We start from the raw sequence: 15385 nt of genomic DNA on the forward strand, positions 1-15385 counted from the left end.
CGCGTGACACGCGTTACTCTATTTTCTATTCGCATCTAATTCCGTCGGTCCTAGAGAGAACCGGGCAGAGTCGAGTCGAATCGAGTCGAGAGTCAGGTCGCCCGGTCGTGCGGTGTCGTGCCGGGTCGAATCGAGTCGAATCGAGTCGAGTCGAGTCGCGCGAGTGGGTCGAATCGATCGGCACGCGCGATCGCACGGTGCAGGGTATATATCGTTCGGGTATTAGCCGAAAGCGAAACCGAAACGGGGTTGCACGGTAGGTGGATAAACGCAAAGGGACAGGTGTCGGTTGAAAGGGAGCGAGGAACACGCGAGCTGGTATAATCTTAGCTGGAAGAGGAATAGGATTAGCAAGGGGCCCTTGCCGGTGTGTCGCAATTGGCGTTGTCGCTTTTCGCTCCGATCCAGAAGACGACACCCACATGCCATTGCTTCCATTACCATATGCGGAGATCCCGATGGTCTTGGGTTTCCCCGGGTGGCACCCGTGTCTCAGTCACCGAGCGTCTCGTGGACCGTCAGTTTGGTAGATCGCTCGCTGGTTCGTTGGTACGCTCGCTCGCTCGTGGCCAGAGTCGGTCGTTGATTCGTTAGTACAATCGCTGATTCGCTCGCGTGCTCCGATCGTTGCCACCGTTCTCGCCTTTATCCCTGCCAATCCCAATATCCCTTTCCTTTCCTTTCGTTTCCCTTCCTTTCCTTTCCTTTCGTCTCGTTTCATTTGCTTATCGGTCGGCCTGCAACTCGACCGAACCGTATTTCACCGTTCTATACTCGGTTTCTAGTGACGCGTTCTCTCGCTAATAGAACCGTCCGGTTTAATTGGTCGCGCGAAAGTCGAGCGGCGGAGTAACGAAAATTGCCTCGTGCTCTTCTATTTATCGTGTCTGCGCGGATATAGTCCGAGGAGTCTCTCTCGAGAACGATGAACTAGGCGTCCGCGAAAGACCGATTACCGGCGTCTCGTGGTGTTCCACCGAGCCACTTTGCCCGAGAAACGTTGAGTGGTTACGTCTGCGACGTGCCGTGATAAATTCGGTCGTTGATTCGTTAAGCTTCGTTCGCGTCTGGAGAGCGGGCGAACGGCCGAACGGACAAACGGGGAACGAAATTAGCCGTTCTCCTCGCTGTCCGCATTGTCCGTGTCGTCTTCTCGGTGTCGTCGCGGTGTCGTCGTGGCGTCGGCGTGGCCGATGCGCCCTCGAGCTTTCCTCCCTGTCCGATCCTCGCGCGTCCGTCTGTCGCGCGCCACGCGCACCGTCCGTTCCACCATTTCATTTCTCTTCTTCCAACAGTGCAACGTCGCGACCAGTGTCCAAGTAATCGATCCAAAAAGAAACGAAAACCGAGAGGAGGCCGCGCGTACGAATACGAGTAAGACAGGGGTGGAAAAGTGAGTTCGGTCGTAAGGACGAGAGACTGGCTCTTCCGTCCGCTCCAAGTGCCATATATCTAATTAAACCTTCCATTAAGATAAGTCTACCGTAGCAAGTGTCTGGGACAAAACGTTACGTTCAAAGTGTTCTTCCCGCGCTCGTTTACCGAGCCGACGAGATCGTTAACCGTATAGTGGCTTCCACGAGACAAGGGAGGCCTAGCAAAATCGTGATCCTAGCAAACTAGCGTCTTTGGTTGCTGCTGGACATCCGTGTGAAAAGAAGAACGAAATTCGAAGGGAAACAGTGTGTTCGGTTTCGCGCGTTCTGCGCACCGCGTATCCCAGCGAAGAAAAAGAAACGGGGGTTGCTTTTGGTTTGGTTCGAACCGGGAACCGGGATCGCGTAGGAGAAGGGACAGAGAGGAGAGAAAGAGAGAGAGCTAAAAAGCCCGATGAACGGGAAAGACGTGGTTTCGTTGTCGTTGGCTGGTTTCGAGAGAACCTAAGGAAGACTTGGTTAACGAGATGTCCACGCAGGCTTATTACAAGGAGAGGCTCGGTTTCGATCCGGCCGATACCGTGGCGGAGCACCATCGTGAGCAGAAATCGCAGGACGGATACGAGGAGTCTCTTTCCAAGTTCAAAGGTCAGAACGAAAATGGATTTTCGTGGATGATGGAACGACGGGAGAATTGGCGGGTGGAAGGGGCCGGAGAACACCGTTCCGGCAGCACTCAGGCTTTCTGGGGTTGCTGGGCGATGTTCATCGAGGCGCACGGTAGGTGAAGAGTTGGCATGCCGATGCTGGACCCCGTCCAATACCTTGCCCCTGACCCTCCTCGTCCTCCCGATACAAATTACTCTTCTTCGATTCTCCCTCGAACACACCCTCCTTCCGTTTTTATTCTTTTCTCGTTTTTTTTTCTCTCCATTTTTTTGTCTCTTTTTTTTATCTTTTCGTTTTTTTTTTTTTTTTTTTTCGTTTTTCTTCTCACCGAATTCGCTTTGGCTTCTACCTTGGCCTGTATCGTCCCGAGAATCGAGACAAATCGGGCCGACGTTACGCGCGATTCTTCGTATTCTCCTCTCCTCGGGCGTTCTCTCTCTCTCTCGGTGAGAACGAGATTCTCTCTGCGCTCGGAGCGGAGTAGAATCCGAGGGAAACAGAGGGAGCGCGGAGAATTGCAGGCGTCGCGTAAACTAGAGAGTCTCGTATCGGCCCCGGGAGTATACCGCGAACGGAAGTATCTTTTTGAGGTCGTTTACCTTTTGCCGTTTGACCCGAATGTTTCGCGGAAGTAGCCTCGGAAATAGCCGGGGCAAAATAGTTCGCGCCTCGCGATGAGCTCTGATCCAGAGTCTCGAATGTCCGATACGAGGGAATTCTTCTCAAGCGGCATTCTCGCGATAATTCCCGGAGTTTTCGCGCGTGCGTTGCAACCAAAAACGCTCACGCGTGTTTGTGCAGCTCTTTTTGTTGAAAGTTTCTTTCATTTTTTTTTCTCTCTTCTCTTCTCTCTTTCTTCTCTTGTTTTTTCTCTTTTTTTTTTCCTTCGCTTAACATTGGACTAACTACTTTGAAGTGTCTTTGTGTGCCTAATATCACGTCGGATCCGTCGTTACCGGTTCGTATCGTCAAGGCTTCACCGTCCTCCTTAATCCGTTTCGACTACGCGGAATCATTTACATTAGAATCGCTTTTACAAACGGGTTAAGCGCGGCTCCTTTTGTCGCACGCACACGCACGCAGACAGCGTCTCACTTGCGAAACGAACTCGACGAAACGATTCGCGAGCATTTCAGCCGAACGCGGCGACGTTTATCGAAAGAATTTTCCGTCAATAAGGCGCGTTCGCTTATTCACTCGCGCCTGTCTCTACGTTCGCGGAATCGCGAGCACGTATATAGCGGTTTCCTGTTTCGATCATCGTCGGAAAAAAAGAAACGAAGAAGAAGAAAGAATTCCTCGTCATTCCCTTTCCGTCGCCCCACACACCGTCATATGCCCGTGGAGGATTGTCCGCAGCGACAACCCGTTCCCCCGTTATCACACGCTCGGAAATTCCATGCGTGTGGCCGGAGAACGGGTGTCCTCCTCGTTGTCCCAATTTATCTCCAATTGTGCCTCGGTATGCCACTCTTCCGAGGCGGTGTTTTCGATCACGCTCGAATAATGTTTCTTCCACGAGGCACACTCTCGGCTACTTCGACGAACTTCGATCCAGCCGATTACGAGTTAATGCCTCGTCACGTCAATTAGAATAAACCCGGCTGTTTATTTTTAACGCTTACGCGTAGGAATGCGCTGGCTTTAATCGATCGGATAATACATTTTTCCTTTTTGTTATTTCCCCTTATCTGCGCTGTCGAGTGCCGGATAACGCCGGCACCGACAATTCGTCAACGCGTCACGTACGAGTTACCGTCGTTACGAGCTCGGAATTGCCGTTATAGTCGGGGACGCTTTCACAAAAGCGTCTTTGTGAAACGGTGCAAATGGGTTTGTCTTTCTTATCTCGCGAGGTCGCCGCCGCCGCGTCGAGGAGTCGGCGACGGGCCCGTTTCGAGGACGAGCAACGTCGTCGGGTCCGAGGGTCCCTCTCTGTTCGTAATATCGCGACCATTTCGATTGTCAGGGGGTTCGCGAGATGCAACGGCCTACCAGTGATAATCGTTGCTTAACGAGAGCCCGCAGGCTAGATGCAATCGGATAATCGGTGGTAATTAATCGCTACTGGGAAGCCAGAGAGCAGAAGCCTCCTACTCGATTAATTTCTACCGTCGAGTCGTGTCGTCGAACTTGAGGCTAGCTCTCTTTACGATGTCGGTTGGAATAACGCCGTATTCGACGTCGTCGTAAGGTTGCTAAATCGGATTAGCAGAGGCTAGCACCGGTACGGGCCACGGGGCACAGATATTCGCCAGCTTTATTGCTCGCGCTCAGGTGTTTCGGGGCACAGGTTGGAAGGACACGTAGCAGAATGCACTCGGCGATTAGAGAGGGGAGCCTTCTAATAATTAGACAAAGTTTTAGCGCACGTTTTGCTCGTTTGCCTGCACGATCCGCTGCTCTTTCCCTACCTGACTGCCTACGTATCAACACCCATCCGTCTCTCCATCTACCTACTTACCTACCTATCCCAACCACCTACCTGTCTGTCTGCCTGTCCGTCTATCCGGTTGCTTTGACTGCTCGCTGCCTCGATGCCTGATGCCCGATGCCTGTTTGCCCGCGTAGGCGATCGCTCGCGAGTCGTGTGACGGTGGTAGAATGCAAACGAACGATTTAATTAGACGTGGATGCAGCCTGGAAATCGGCCACGATCGAGTATTCCTAGAGTACGAGATCGACGAAACGGCGACGTTGGTCGCAACCCCCTTTCCGCGACCCTCCCCCGGACTCTCTAACGAATTCCTCCTCTTTGTGATTACAGACGAACGAGACGCGATCCAAAAGAAAACATTTACCAAATGGGTGAACAAGCATCTGAAAAAGGTAAGCCTCTCGGATCGCAGGAAACGCGCGTTGTCAACGCTGCTGCGACAGTCGATGGGCGTACACCGCTTTTAAAAGAGCCTTCCACAGCTCGGCCGCGTCCAGCAAATTTCTCCCATCGACCCACCTGCGCGAACGCGTAATCTACCGATTACCATCTCTAATCCTTCGACACGAGAAAGTATTCGCAAATGGTTCCGCGAATTACAGCGAGAATGGGGGCGGGGGCTGTTCCTCGAAGGCCAGCCGTGGCCCTTCCTTCGAAATATCGAACGATACCTAATTTTAGAGCGACCTTAGCAGGAGGCCACGGTTGGCGGAGCCGAGGCGAGAGAGTATATCGAAACACCTGATAGGTGAGCATACGAGAGCAGCGACGCGCAACGCCGGGACAACCAGCTGTTTCGTAACCACATACGTAAACGATAGGGGACCTTCTCAGCCCCCCGAGTATACACACGCACGCGTATGTCGTGCGTGTGTCGTGCGTGTTCCTGCACCCGTCTCTTTTTCCATGTAGGCCGCGCGCGTGGGTCGACCATAATCCCTTCCAGGAGGGTATTTCACGCGCTGCTATAGAAGGTAACGTATCGAGGAAATCGAGTGGGTGAAATCGAGAAAATCATTCCGATCTCTGCGCCACGGATTAGAGGTTCCCCTTGTTTTCAACTTTCTCTCTCTCTCTCTTCCGTTGCTCGTTTCTTTCCGCACCCTTTCTCGCAACGGGGCTGCACCCTTCGTTCTCGTCGCTGCTGCTATCGTCTCGATCGGTCAGCTGCGAGGCAGAGGCTTCCTACGGGTCACTCGCGTACATACGTGCGCGTTGTTGGAAGGATTTTTCGGGACGGGAAGGTTCTTCTGCGAGGCAGATCGATGCTCGAGATCGGGACGACGACGCTACCGGCGCCGATGCGCTCGGCCGAACAAACACCGCCACTGTTCCGCGGCGCACGCATTCTCGAGCGCGCGGACACGCGACGGAAAAAAAGGACACTGCCGGCGATGCCAGCGTCTATTCCAATGCCGATCGGCCGATGCCAATAGCGACGAAGCCGGGGGTGCGGACGCGTTAATAGCCCTGGACCAAGACGAAGACGATGGCCAAGACGCCGACGCCGACGACATGCCACGCGATCGCGAACAATTCTTGCAACTCGAGACACGTTAGCCTTGATCTCACGTGACTCTGGTCTTGGTTTCTTCTCTCTGCCGTGTGCTCGCTGTCGCGGACCGACGATGACGCAGGTCCCTCTTCTGTTTTCGGAAAGAGGAAAAATAAGAAGACAAGCCAGGGGTCGAAATGATGGTCGGCGAACGATGACGGTCGGAGGCCGGCGAGAGCGGGAGAAAGAGAAGAGCGCGCGCGTTCGATGATAAATCGAGCAGCGATACATTCCGCGCGTTGCTTTCTCGTTACGTTGGCCGCGTATGCAAAGTCAGGAGTCAAGGAGAAAGGAGAAGAGAGGCAAGGTTGAAGCGCTCGGTGTTCGTAAGCGGCGAGTATAACTCGATCGGTATTTCGAGGGTTATCGAGCCTTATTTTCTTCCTATGTTAGTTAGCTCTTCGACCCCGGCTGGTTTCGAAACCGGGCGCACCGACCAACAGCGGCGCCTCTCCAGGCGCGGCATTACTCACCCCTCTTTTCCATTACCTACTCTCCTTTCTCCTTCTTCGAGAACCTCTCTCCGCTCTATCTATCTATCGCGGAACCAGCCGCGCGGCGCGTCATCCAGCGTCATGGAGCGTCACCCAGCGTCTCGGACCGACCACCGGTCGATCCTTTTCCTCCTTCGCCGAGGGTGGCCAAGTTTCTTTCCTCCGGGCCGCGCCGCGACGCGGAGGGCTGAAGGGTGAGAAAGACCCACGATCGGGTGCGAATCGAGTGGAACCGCTCGAATACCGCGAGAACGGTACTACGTGTTTGCGCGTCGCTCGGTACTGGTTCTCTCGGCTACCTACCTGCTCGATTCCGCGCGCGCGCCCACCTTTCCTCTCGTAAGTCTGACCTTATTCGGAAACGTTCTCTTGCCAACGACGTTCCCGATTTACCCACCTCTTGCCGGTAAGTAGGTGGGTAAGTAGGCAGTTAGGTACGCAGGTAGGCAAGCGCGGTTCGGTCAGTCAGTCAGTCAGTCAGTCAGTTAGTTAGTAGAGTCGATGAGTTACACGGAACGGTGAGGGAAGAAGCGCGGACGCGGGGAAATGAAAAGCTCTGGACACGTTAGCTCAAGAGAGCGAGTGCATGCTTGGCTATGACGCATCGCTGGCATTGCGTAACGTCGTGGTGCCAGGAAATGGTCCGCTGAAGTAACTTCTCTGCGTCCATGAATTCCGATCCGTTGAATAACCAAGGCATCTCCTGCTGCCTTCCGCGACACCGATGATTCTCGGGACGAAATTAGAGAAGATGTTCATTCCGATCCTCGGTTCCATCTCCGTTCCCGCGGTACCGCGAATTTCCACCCCTTTCTCCGTCCTTTCCTTCCCTTTCCTTTCCATTCCCTTCCTTTCGCCCCCGTCTCGTTCATTCATGCAAGTCGGAGGTCTCGCGCGATCCATCTCGTACGCCCGTCGACCCAGAGCGATTTCGATCCGCGAGGAGGATCGGTCGTTGTCCCGGGCTCCGCTGCAAAACGTCGCCGCGATTCCATCTCTGCCTCTGCGCCGGCGTTTTTACTTTCCTTTTACTCTCTCGGCCGGGAAATGGTGGAAAGCGCGAGGCTGCTCGCGCGCCGCGTGATACGTCCACCTCGGATGCGCTCGTTCCGCCCGTGACAACGCATCGATTGTTCCTCGCGGATCTCTGCCATTGCATAACAGCCATTGTCGGATGATAATTCGTAATCTTAACTCTCTACTTTCCATCCTTTCACGCTTGCCACACACACACACGCAGCATTGGAAATACGTGAAGGTATGAATCCACCCGGTATATTCTTCCCAGCGGACGAGCCACTGGGACGAGTGGTTCGCGTTCCTCTAGATCATAGGACGATCGTTGAATGCATGTCGATAGTCGATAGTAAACGTAAACCTAGAAGAGACGAGTCTCACCGCTCTTAGCTGTTAGCAGTTGTCGATAGTTTGCCACTCAATGGTCGTTGAAGTTTCATCCGTTCGCGCGAACGCGACGAGTCAAAGACGCTCAACGACGTTACGCAACCGGCGCGTAATAAGCGTATCGTGGAAAACGATTCCTAATCCGTCGCGCGAATCTATCATCGGGAAACGATCGCTTTGACTCGGCGCTATTCGCGGAGACAAAGCGCCTTCTTCCATTCTAGGTGTTCGTTCTTCGAAGCGTCGACATGCAATTAAGGATTATCCAGCGTAAGTCCTTGTAAACTGTTGGCAAAAGGGGAAGTTTTCCTCGGGCCGGCGCTTTTGTGTTCTCGCATGCCACGGAGTTCTCAGGTCAAGGACCACTCGTCCATGCGACGAGGAGTAGCGGTAGCTTCGGCCTGCCGCTACTTTCGGTCGCTTTTCGGTCCGAGCCACGCGGAATCCAACGCGTTACTCGCCGCCTCCTCCTTTTTTAATCCATCTTTTTTTCAGACTTACACGTGTCTCCACGTGTGCGTCCTTGTCAACAACCAGCCGTGCTGCTCCCCCACTGTAAGTCCACGGCAGGTGTCGTTAAACACCGTTGCCAATGTTAGAAGGAATTTTCGCATGCTCCAAGAAAAGTAGCCACGTGTCTCGTTTTCTCCGTCAAACGATGCGTCAAGTAACATTTTTTCCTCCCTTCCTTCCTATTCGCCTCGGCGAACGCGTGTTTCGCGGAAACCAGAATCGGCGTGAAAACGCGGCGGAATGGCCGAGAATCGACCGATTTCCTGCCTGGTTAACGCGATAACGGAGATCCGCCGCTTATCGCCGTATTCAAACTTTAAACGCGAGTTTGAGGGCCAGGATCGCTGCGTTTGCACGTGACGCACCTCGCCCGCCTATAACTTTGCTTTATTTTCGCCAGACACGCGATCACTCCGTATTCCCACCTCGTTCGACTCCTACTCCTCTTCATCCCCGTTCTATGTGTGTTTGCACGTTCATGTTCGTAGAATTTGTTCACGTTTTGTGTTCGTACATACGCGTGTGTACATCGCTGTTCAATGTCCTCCCGTTTCGCGGCTGTTAATTTTTAGTTAGGTACCGCTTGTTTTTTTCGATCGCCCCCCCTTTTTTTCTCGCCCACCCCCCGTCGCGTCGATTCGCTCTATTGCTCGTTTTTCTTTTCAGTTATGAATTGTCGGGAGACACTTGAACGAGGAAGTGATTTATCAGTGCGCTGATGCGTGAAATCGTTGTTGCAGGCTAGCAGACATGTCGGAGATTTGTTCGAAGACCTGCGGGACGGGCACAACCTCATTTCCTTGCTGGAGGTTCTCTCGGGCGAGCATCTCGTAAGTATTTCACGTCCTTCCACTCCTCCTTCTCCTTCTCCTCCTTCCCCTTAATACCCGCTTATGCGACACAGACGCAATTGGCGCTGTTCCGCTTAACCCTCGGTTGGCAGGGTGAAATACAGCGTTGCGTAATCGCGGGGGTGGGACCGACTTGACCTCGATTACGAGGGGTGGATGGACTGTACCTTCTTCCATCCGTTTAAACAGCTCTCGTCGCACGTTCTAACGCGTTTTTGCGTTTGCAGCCGCGGGAGAGAGGTCGAATGCGTTTCCACATGCTGCAGAACGTACAGATGGCCCTTGACTTCTGCGTTACAAGAAGATCAAGCTCGTCAATATCCGCGCCGAAGACATCGTCGACGGCAACCCTAAGCTGGACCCTAGGTTTGATATGGACCATCATACTACACTTCCAGGTGAGTAGGCAGACGCCAGCTGCGTCTCCCTGAAACGATGGCCGATGTGCCGGCACGTGGAGTTTAGCGGAAGGGTCTTGAAGGAAAGAAGGGAAAAAGGAGGGATAGGAACGTGCCGACATCTGGTTCGCCCTTTCGAGTCGCGATTATCGAAGGAAGAACGAGCTGCATTGTCCGACGTTCGGTTTTCGAAGGAGGCTCCTCCTCGGAAGAAGAGGAGATACCGATCGAAAGTTTCGCTTGCGAGAAACTGCCGCTCGCGAGGGGAAAACGGTCGGCTAGGAGAATCATCGCGCAGGAATGCCCGACCACTCTCGTTTTTCTCGCGATTCTCGTTCCGATCGAAAGCGAGTCGGCCGGAGGAAGCGCGACGGCGACGAGGTTCGGCGCCGTCGAGGAACGGAACGGAGATCGCGCGAGAGGAGAGTCGGCGCCGGTGGAAAAGAGTAGGCCGATGCCGGACGTCGGATCGTCTGCGGACGGGCGCAAAAAGCCTGGAACGCGAGCGATCGATCGCGGCTCGAGTAACCGCGTTACGCGACCGCACAAAGGGAGACAGTGTTCGTTTCCGTAGCGATCCGAGCGAACACGCGTCCACTCGTTATCTCGCGCGCTCTCGAATCCGCGCGTTCGCACTTCGAGAGGCGAGAAGTGGCCGCCGATTTAAGCCTATACACACTCTTATATTTACTTACTAACCAGCGTCCCCGTTCAGCATCTGTATCTAATGGTGTATTTTTTCTTCTGTTTCGCGCCGCAGAGCTGGCGACGCAAGGTAAGTCCCCAAACATTCTTATGCCATAGTGGTTCCCGCTGGGCGAAAAAGAGGAACCGCGAAACGGTGATTCATTCGGGGCCCGACGTCTCGCAGCGGCTAGTTCCCGCGCCGCGACGCTTATCGACCGCGTGAACCGATCGCGAAGCTAGATGGCGCTGGCAGGTAGATACCTCGGCTCGTAACAGAGGCCCACTCGTCCCACACGCGGAAGCGCTCGCTCGGCTAGCCTTATACCGAGATACATTTCCCTGCGCGATCCGAGAACCGCGTCGCGTCATTTTTCCTAGCCCCAGGTCATCGCTGTCCTTCCGTCCGCCGCAGACCTCTCCGTTTATGGTAGTTTGGCGCGTAACGTCGCGTCGACCAGACGACGGAAGGTTGACAGCCAAGTGTAAGGCACGGCGGTCGGTATTCCGGGACGTGGGAGGCGGTGGTATCGCCTCGTCCTCCCTGCGACCGCGACGCCCACCTTGTAATTATGCTAATCGCGATCGGCCGATCGAGCACCGAATACGAAAACGCGAATGACGCCACTGGCCAAGGTCAGCCTCCGAGCTCTGCCGTTCCTTTTTAGCGCGCAAACCATCCTCGCGGTTTCCGCGCCCTCGTGAAAATCGCTCTTTCCCGATCTTCCATCGATATCCGCAGCGATCGCGTATACCGTTCGAGAGTCGGCGAGTGAGAGCCGGGTTTCCCAACTTTTCTCTTTTTTTTCCCTTTCTCGTTCCATTTCTCGCGCGGATAGATAGATGGTATCGGTCGGCGGAGAATCGTTGGCGGAAACTACGCAGCGTTACCGAAGGAAAGTAGGAAAAGATAATCGGTGGCGGAACTCGTGGAGGATCGCGAGGATCCTTAGAGATCTCGCAACGATCGGTTCACGCGGCCGGCGCGATCGTAACGGAAGCGAATGCTCGAGCCGGGCGGTTGCGGGCGCGGTGACGTCACGTCCGGTCTCGAGCGCCTCGACTCTCTCGGCGCGACCGTTTTCGTTCCTTTTTTTCCTCCTTCTTCGGCTCGCAGCGCTCAGGGACGCGGCGCCGCGTCCCATTTTTCGCTTCTTTCCACTCGACGCCGCTTATTTAGGCATTCGGGTTTTCGCTTCCTCGTCCTCCGCATCTCCAAGCGTCCTCCACGTTCAGCCGACGCGCGTATCCTTCTCGTCGTCGTCGTCGTTGTTGTTGTTGTTGTTGTTGCTTTGGTTGTCGCGGAGTGGAGCTGACGGTGGGCAGCGGCGAATTAGGTAAATCAGAGGGAAATAAAGGAACGCCGGCTGGGGGCACCGACGGTCGAAGGCGGCGCTTACGGAGCGTTACTGTGCCACGGTGAATCGTAAAATCTCTGGAAAAGGAAAAGGAGGAAGGACACGATGCGCGACGAACGGCAAACGAAGCGTCGCGGCGAAGTGGGGCCGCCGCCGCCGTTGCCTCTCTGTTCTCGACGCGTTTCGCCTCGTTGCAACAGTACGTTCGCCGATGACTCGGCCGATATCGCGCGCGGGCGCATGCGCGATCTTGCACCGGCTGTATGCACAATAACAAGCGCGTGCACAGGCAGGACGCGGAGGACGCGGTGCGCGAGGACAGGGATTTTAGGGGGGCGTCGCGGAAGCAAAGGGAGATAGGTGAGGTCGAGCGCAGGGGTGGGCAGGATGGTATGACGAGCGCGAGCTGCGATCGGCCAGGTGATCGCGGGGCGATCGGGGGCCGATCGGCAGAGAGAGAGGCGCGGAGTGACAGCGGGAGCGAAGGAGAGCGAAGGAGAGCGAAAAGAGAGTGGGGAAGGAAGAGGGGGAATGTCGGAGGCGTCTCTCACCTGTGCGCATTTCGTTGGCCTACTCTCGCGACGGCAGCCGGATACAACGCGGCACGCTGTGTGTCGTTCGGTCGTTCGGTCGGTCGTGGTCGTGGTGGTCGTGGTCGTTCGGTGAATCGTACCCTGTGCTTGGTCGTCGCGACGAACGGCAGGAACGTTCGGCGAAGCCACGAACGTGTAGACACGTGTCGCGCGGCTAGGGACGCGCGACGGACCGCGTCGAACCGCGTCGTGAAACCTTACCGGTGAAACGTGCGAGCGGACGGGCGAGCGAGCGAACGAGCGCGCAAAGAAGCACGAAAGGAACTCGAAGTGGGGATCGGTCTCGATGAGCTACCTGTATGTGCGCGGCAGTCGGTTCGCGATACGCGCCGTGCTAGCCGTACCTGCCTTCTCCGCCGTCGAGTGCCGCCTCCGATAACGATTCCTTCCTTTCGCCTTATCGCTTTCCTCGCTCCCTCTTCCCTGCCCTCCCCGTGTCATCTTCCGGCCGTCCTCGTCGACGTTATCGCCTGGTCCAGTGAACGCAGTTGCTCGCTCCAGCGATTTCGCGAAGGCTAGGCGCGCGCGAGCGCGATCGTTCCAAAGGAGAGCCGAGCCGTTCTGGTGCCGAGAGGAAGATTCGTTTCGTTCGTATCTCGCGCTTCCATCCATCCGGTCTCTCTCTCTCTCTCTCTCTCTCTCTCTCGTCCGATTCGATAAGGATCGAGGCGTATTCACGGATCGATAGCGGCTGCTCGAGTCGCGACGAAACTCCGAGGTGGACTGTAACGGTGACGAGAGGAACGGTCGATTCTCGATAATCGGCTTTCACGAGCCTCGGCGCGCACCGCAAGCGAAGAGACCGAGACGCCGGATAAGGCTACGAACCGAGTAGCCGTACGTGCCTTGCGTCTTTTCCCGGAGGTCGATGTTAGTTTCTTCGAGCCACTCGGTCCTTTCGACCACCGTCGCAACGCACACCAGCCAATCCGCGCGCCGATAACGTAAACACGCGCCATGTCGATATATCGGTTTAGCAAGGGTGGCCGGCTGTTCGTGCAGGGCACCAGGGAAGATGACCCTCGCGAGAACGTCGTCTCACCTGCCTCGACCACCGCGACGCCCGTCGCCGCCACCGCCGATGACTTGAGAGCGATCTATACGAAACGAAGGCTCTCCACCGAGGTCCTAGGTACGAACGACCGATTACTCCGACGACCGATCGACGAGATCGTCGAGAGAACACCTGCTTACGAGTTTCGTGGATCGAATCCGAAGCGAGTCGATCGCGTCGATGGATCCGTCCAAGTCGCGACACGATCAGCTTAGACGGCACTCGATTGGAAGGTTGCCAAGCTCGTGTCGATCGTGACGCGATTTCGAATCGACCGGTTGATCGCGAGCAGGAGAAGATTCCTCTGAAACTCGTTCGAACGGTGTCGGTTAGTCGGAGCTGCGTGGAATATTTTCGGTCGGAGCACGGTGTGTTTACGTAGCGACTGATAACGCTGCGATTTAGGATCGTCGATCGAGTCGACGAAAACCTCGAGACGCGAGAGAACGGAACGAAACGTATCGTGACCCGGATCGTTCGAAAAACGACCACTTTGACAAGGGGCGAAGAAAGATGCGTGGCCGAGGATCTGACCAAGCGTGCCACTGCCGGCTACTTGCAGGACACCGCTGCTTCCTCCTCCTCCTCCTTCTCTTTGAGTCGGCAGGCCTCGCCGAAACCGAAAACCGTTCGGGTAAGCGCCATCCTGGCAATGTTGCTTCGCCGTCGGGACACCGACGTCCTTCCTTTTCGCCTCACGCACCGCCAGAAAAGCGTTCTTGGGTCGTCGTTCAGTCCCCAGGTTCGCGCTTCTCAGCGCTCCTCGCGCTATACCAAAGCGAGGTTGCTGCTGGTGTGATTGTTCCAATCTAACGCGAACCTTAACGCGCGACTCGAATCGCGCGATTGAACATCGAAGGGCGAACCAAACGGAAACGACATCGAGGTCGACGCGGAACAGCCAGAGTTTAGAGCTAAACGAAAACAAAACTACGATACACCCGCAGAGAGGCGTACGGTTTGTTGACGAACTTTGACCTTTTCTTTTCTCCTAGATATCCGATATCGTGGTGGGTCAGGAACCGAACGTGACTGCCCGAGAAGCACTTCTGAGATGGGCCAGACGATCGACGGCGCGTTATCCTGGAGTACGCGTGACGGACTTCACCGGTTCGTGGAGGGACGGGCTAGCTTTCAGTGCATTGATCCATCGAAACAGACCAGATCTGGTCGATTGGAGAGGTGCTCGTGCCAGTCAACCACGAGAGCGGCTCGATCGGGTCTTCCACGTCGCGGAGCGCGAGTATGGCGTTACGAGGCTTCTCGATCCTGAAGGTAAACAGCCCCTTTTTAGATCGTTCCGTCCACCGATTTATTCCTTTTCCCGAGTTTCTCCTCTGCCTTTCCTTTCTCCCGCGTTTTCTCCTCCGCTCGGAAATGCCCGAGCCGCCGCCGCTGTTCATGTCCGACGTCCGTTTCCGGCCGACGACGCTCGGACCGTGACGCGCGCTCCTCTCTTCCACCCTTTGCTTTTTCCCTTTTGCGCGATAAAACGCGCGCGACGCTGGTCGAGCGACTGGTTTTGGAAAGGAAAGCAAGGGAAGCGTAACTGGTTCGCGCCTGATGCTACTCCGATGCCTCGACTCTTCTCTTTTCCGTTCCAGACGTAGATACTCCTGAACCGGACGAGAAGTCCTTGATAACGTACATCTCTTCGCTCTACGACGTGTTCCCGGAGCCGCCGGCCATCCATCCGTTGTACGATGCCGAGGCGCAAAGGCGTTCGGAGGAGTACAGAGAGCTGGCTAGTTCCCTCCACGTATGGATCCGCGAGAAGATGTGCCTGATGCAAGAACGTGCCTTCCCGCCGACCCTCATCGAAATGAAGAAGCTCGCGGCCGACAGCACCAAGTTCAAGAACGAGGAGGTACCGCCCCGGTACAGGGACAAGCAACGACTCTCTTACATCTTCAGGGACCTCGAGAAGTATTTCGAAGCGGTCGGCGAGGTGGACATCGAGGCCGAGTTACATATCCAAGTGATCGAGAAGAATTGGAAC

The 15385-nt window shown here is 55.4% G+C and overlaps 1 protein-coding gene across 1 annotated transcript; it reads left to right on the top strand.

Annotated features, from left to right (window-relative positions):
• Positions 1-13289: 13289 nt before the first annotated feature.
• LOC143221028 (alpha-actinin-3-like) lies at positions 13290-15364 on the top strand (the record flags this gene model as incomplete). Its single annotated transcript, XM_076446569.1, is given in 5 exon segments — positions 13290-13464; positions 13792-13824; positions 13827-13993; positions 14382-14661; positions 14991-15364. Coding segments are annotated over 5 exon segments (1029 nt in total), but the record flags the coding sequence as incomplete, so codon positions are not given.
• Positions 15365-15385: the final 21 nt, after the last annotated feature.

This window comes from Lasioglossum baleicum, unplaced genomic scaffold (genome assembly GCF_051020765.1).
Source record: "Lasioglossum baleicum unplaced genomic scaffold, iyLasBale1 scaffold1828, whole genome shotgun sequence".
In the NCBI taxonomy this organism is placed as follows: domain Eukaryota; kingdom Metazoa; phylum Arthropoda; class Insecta; order Hymenoptera; family Halictidae; genus Lasioglossum; species Lasioglossum baleicum.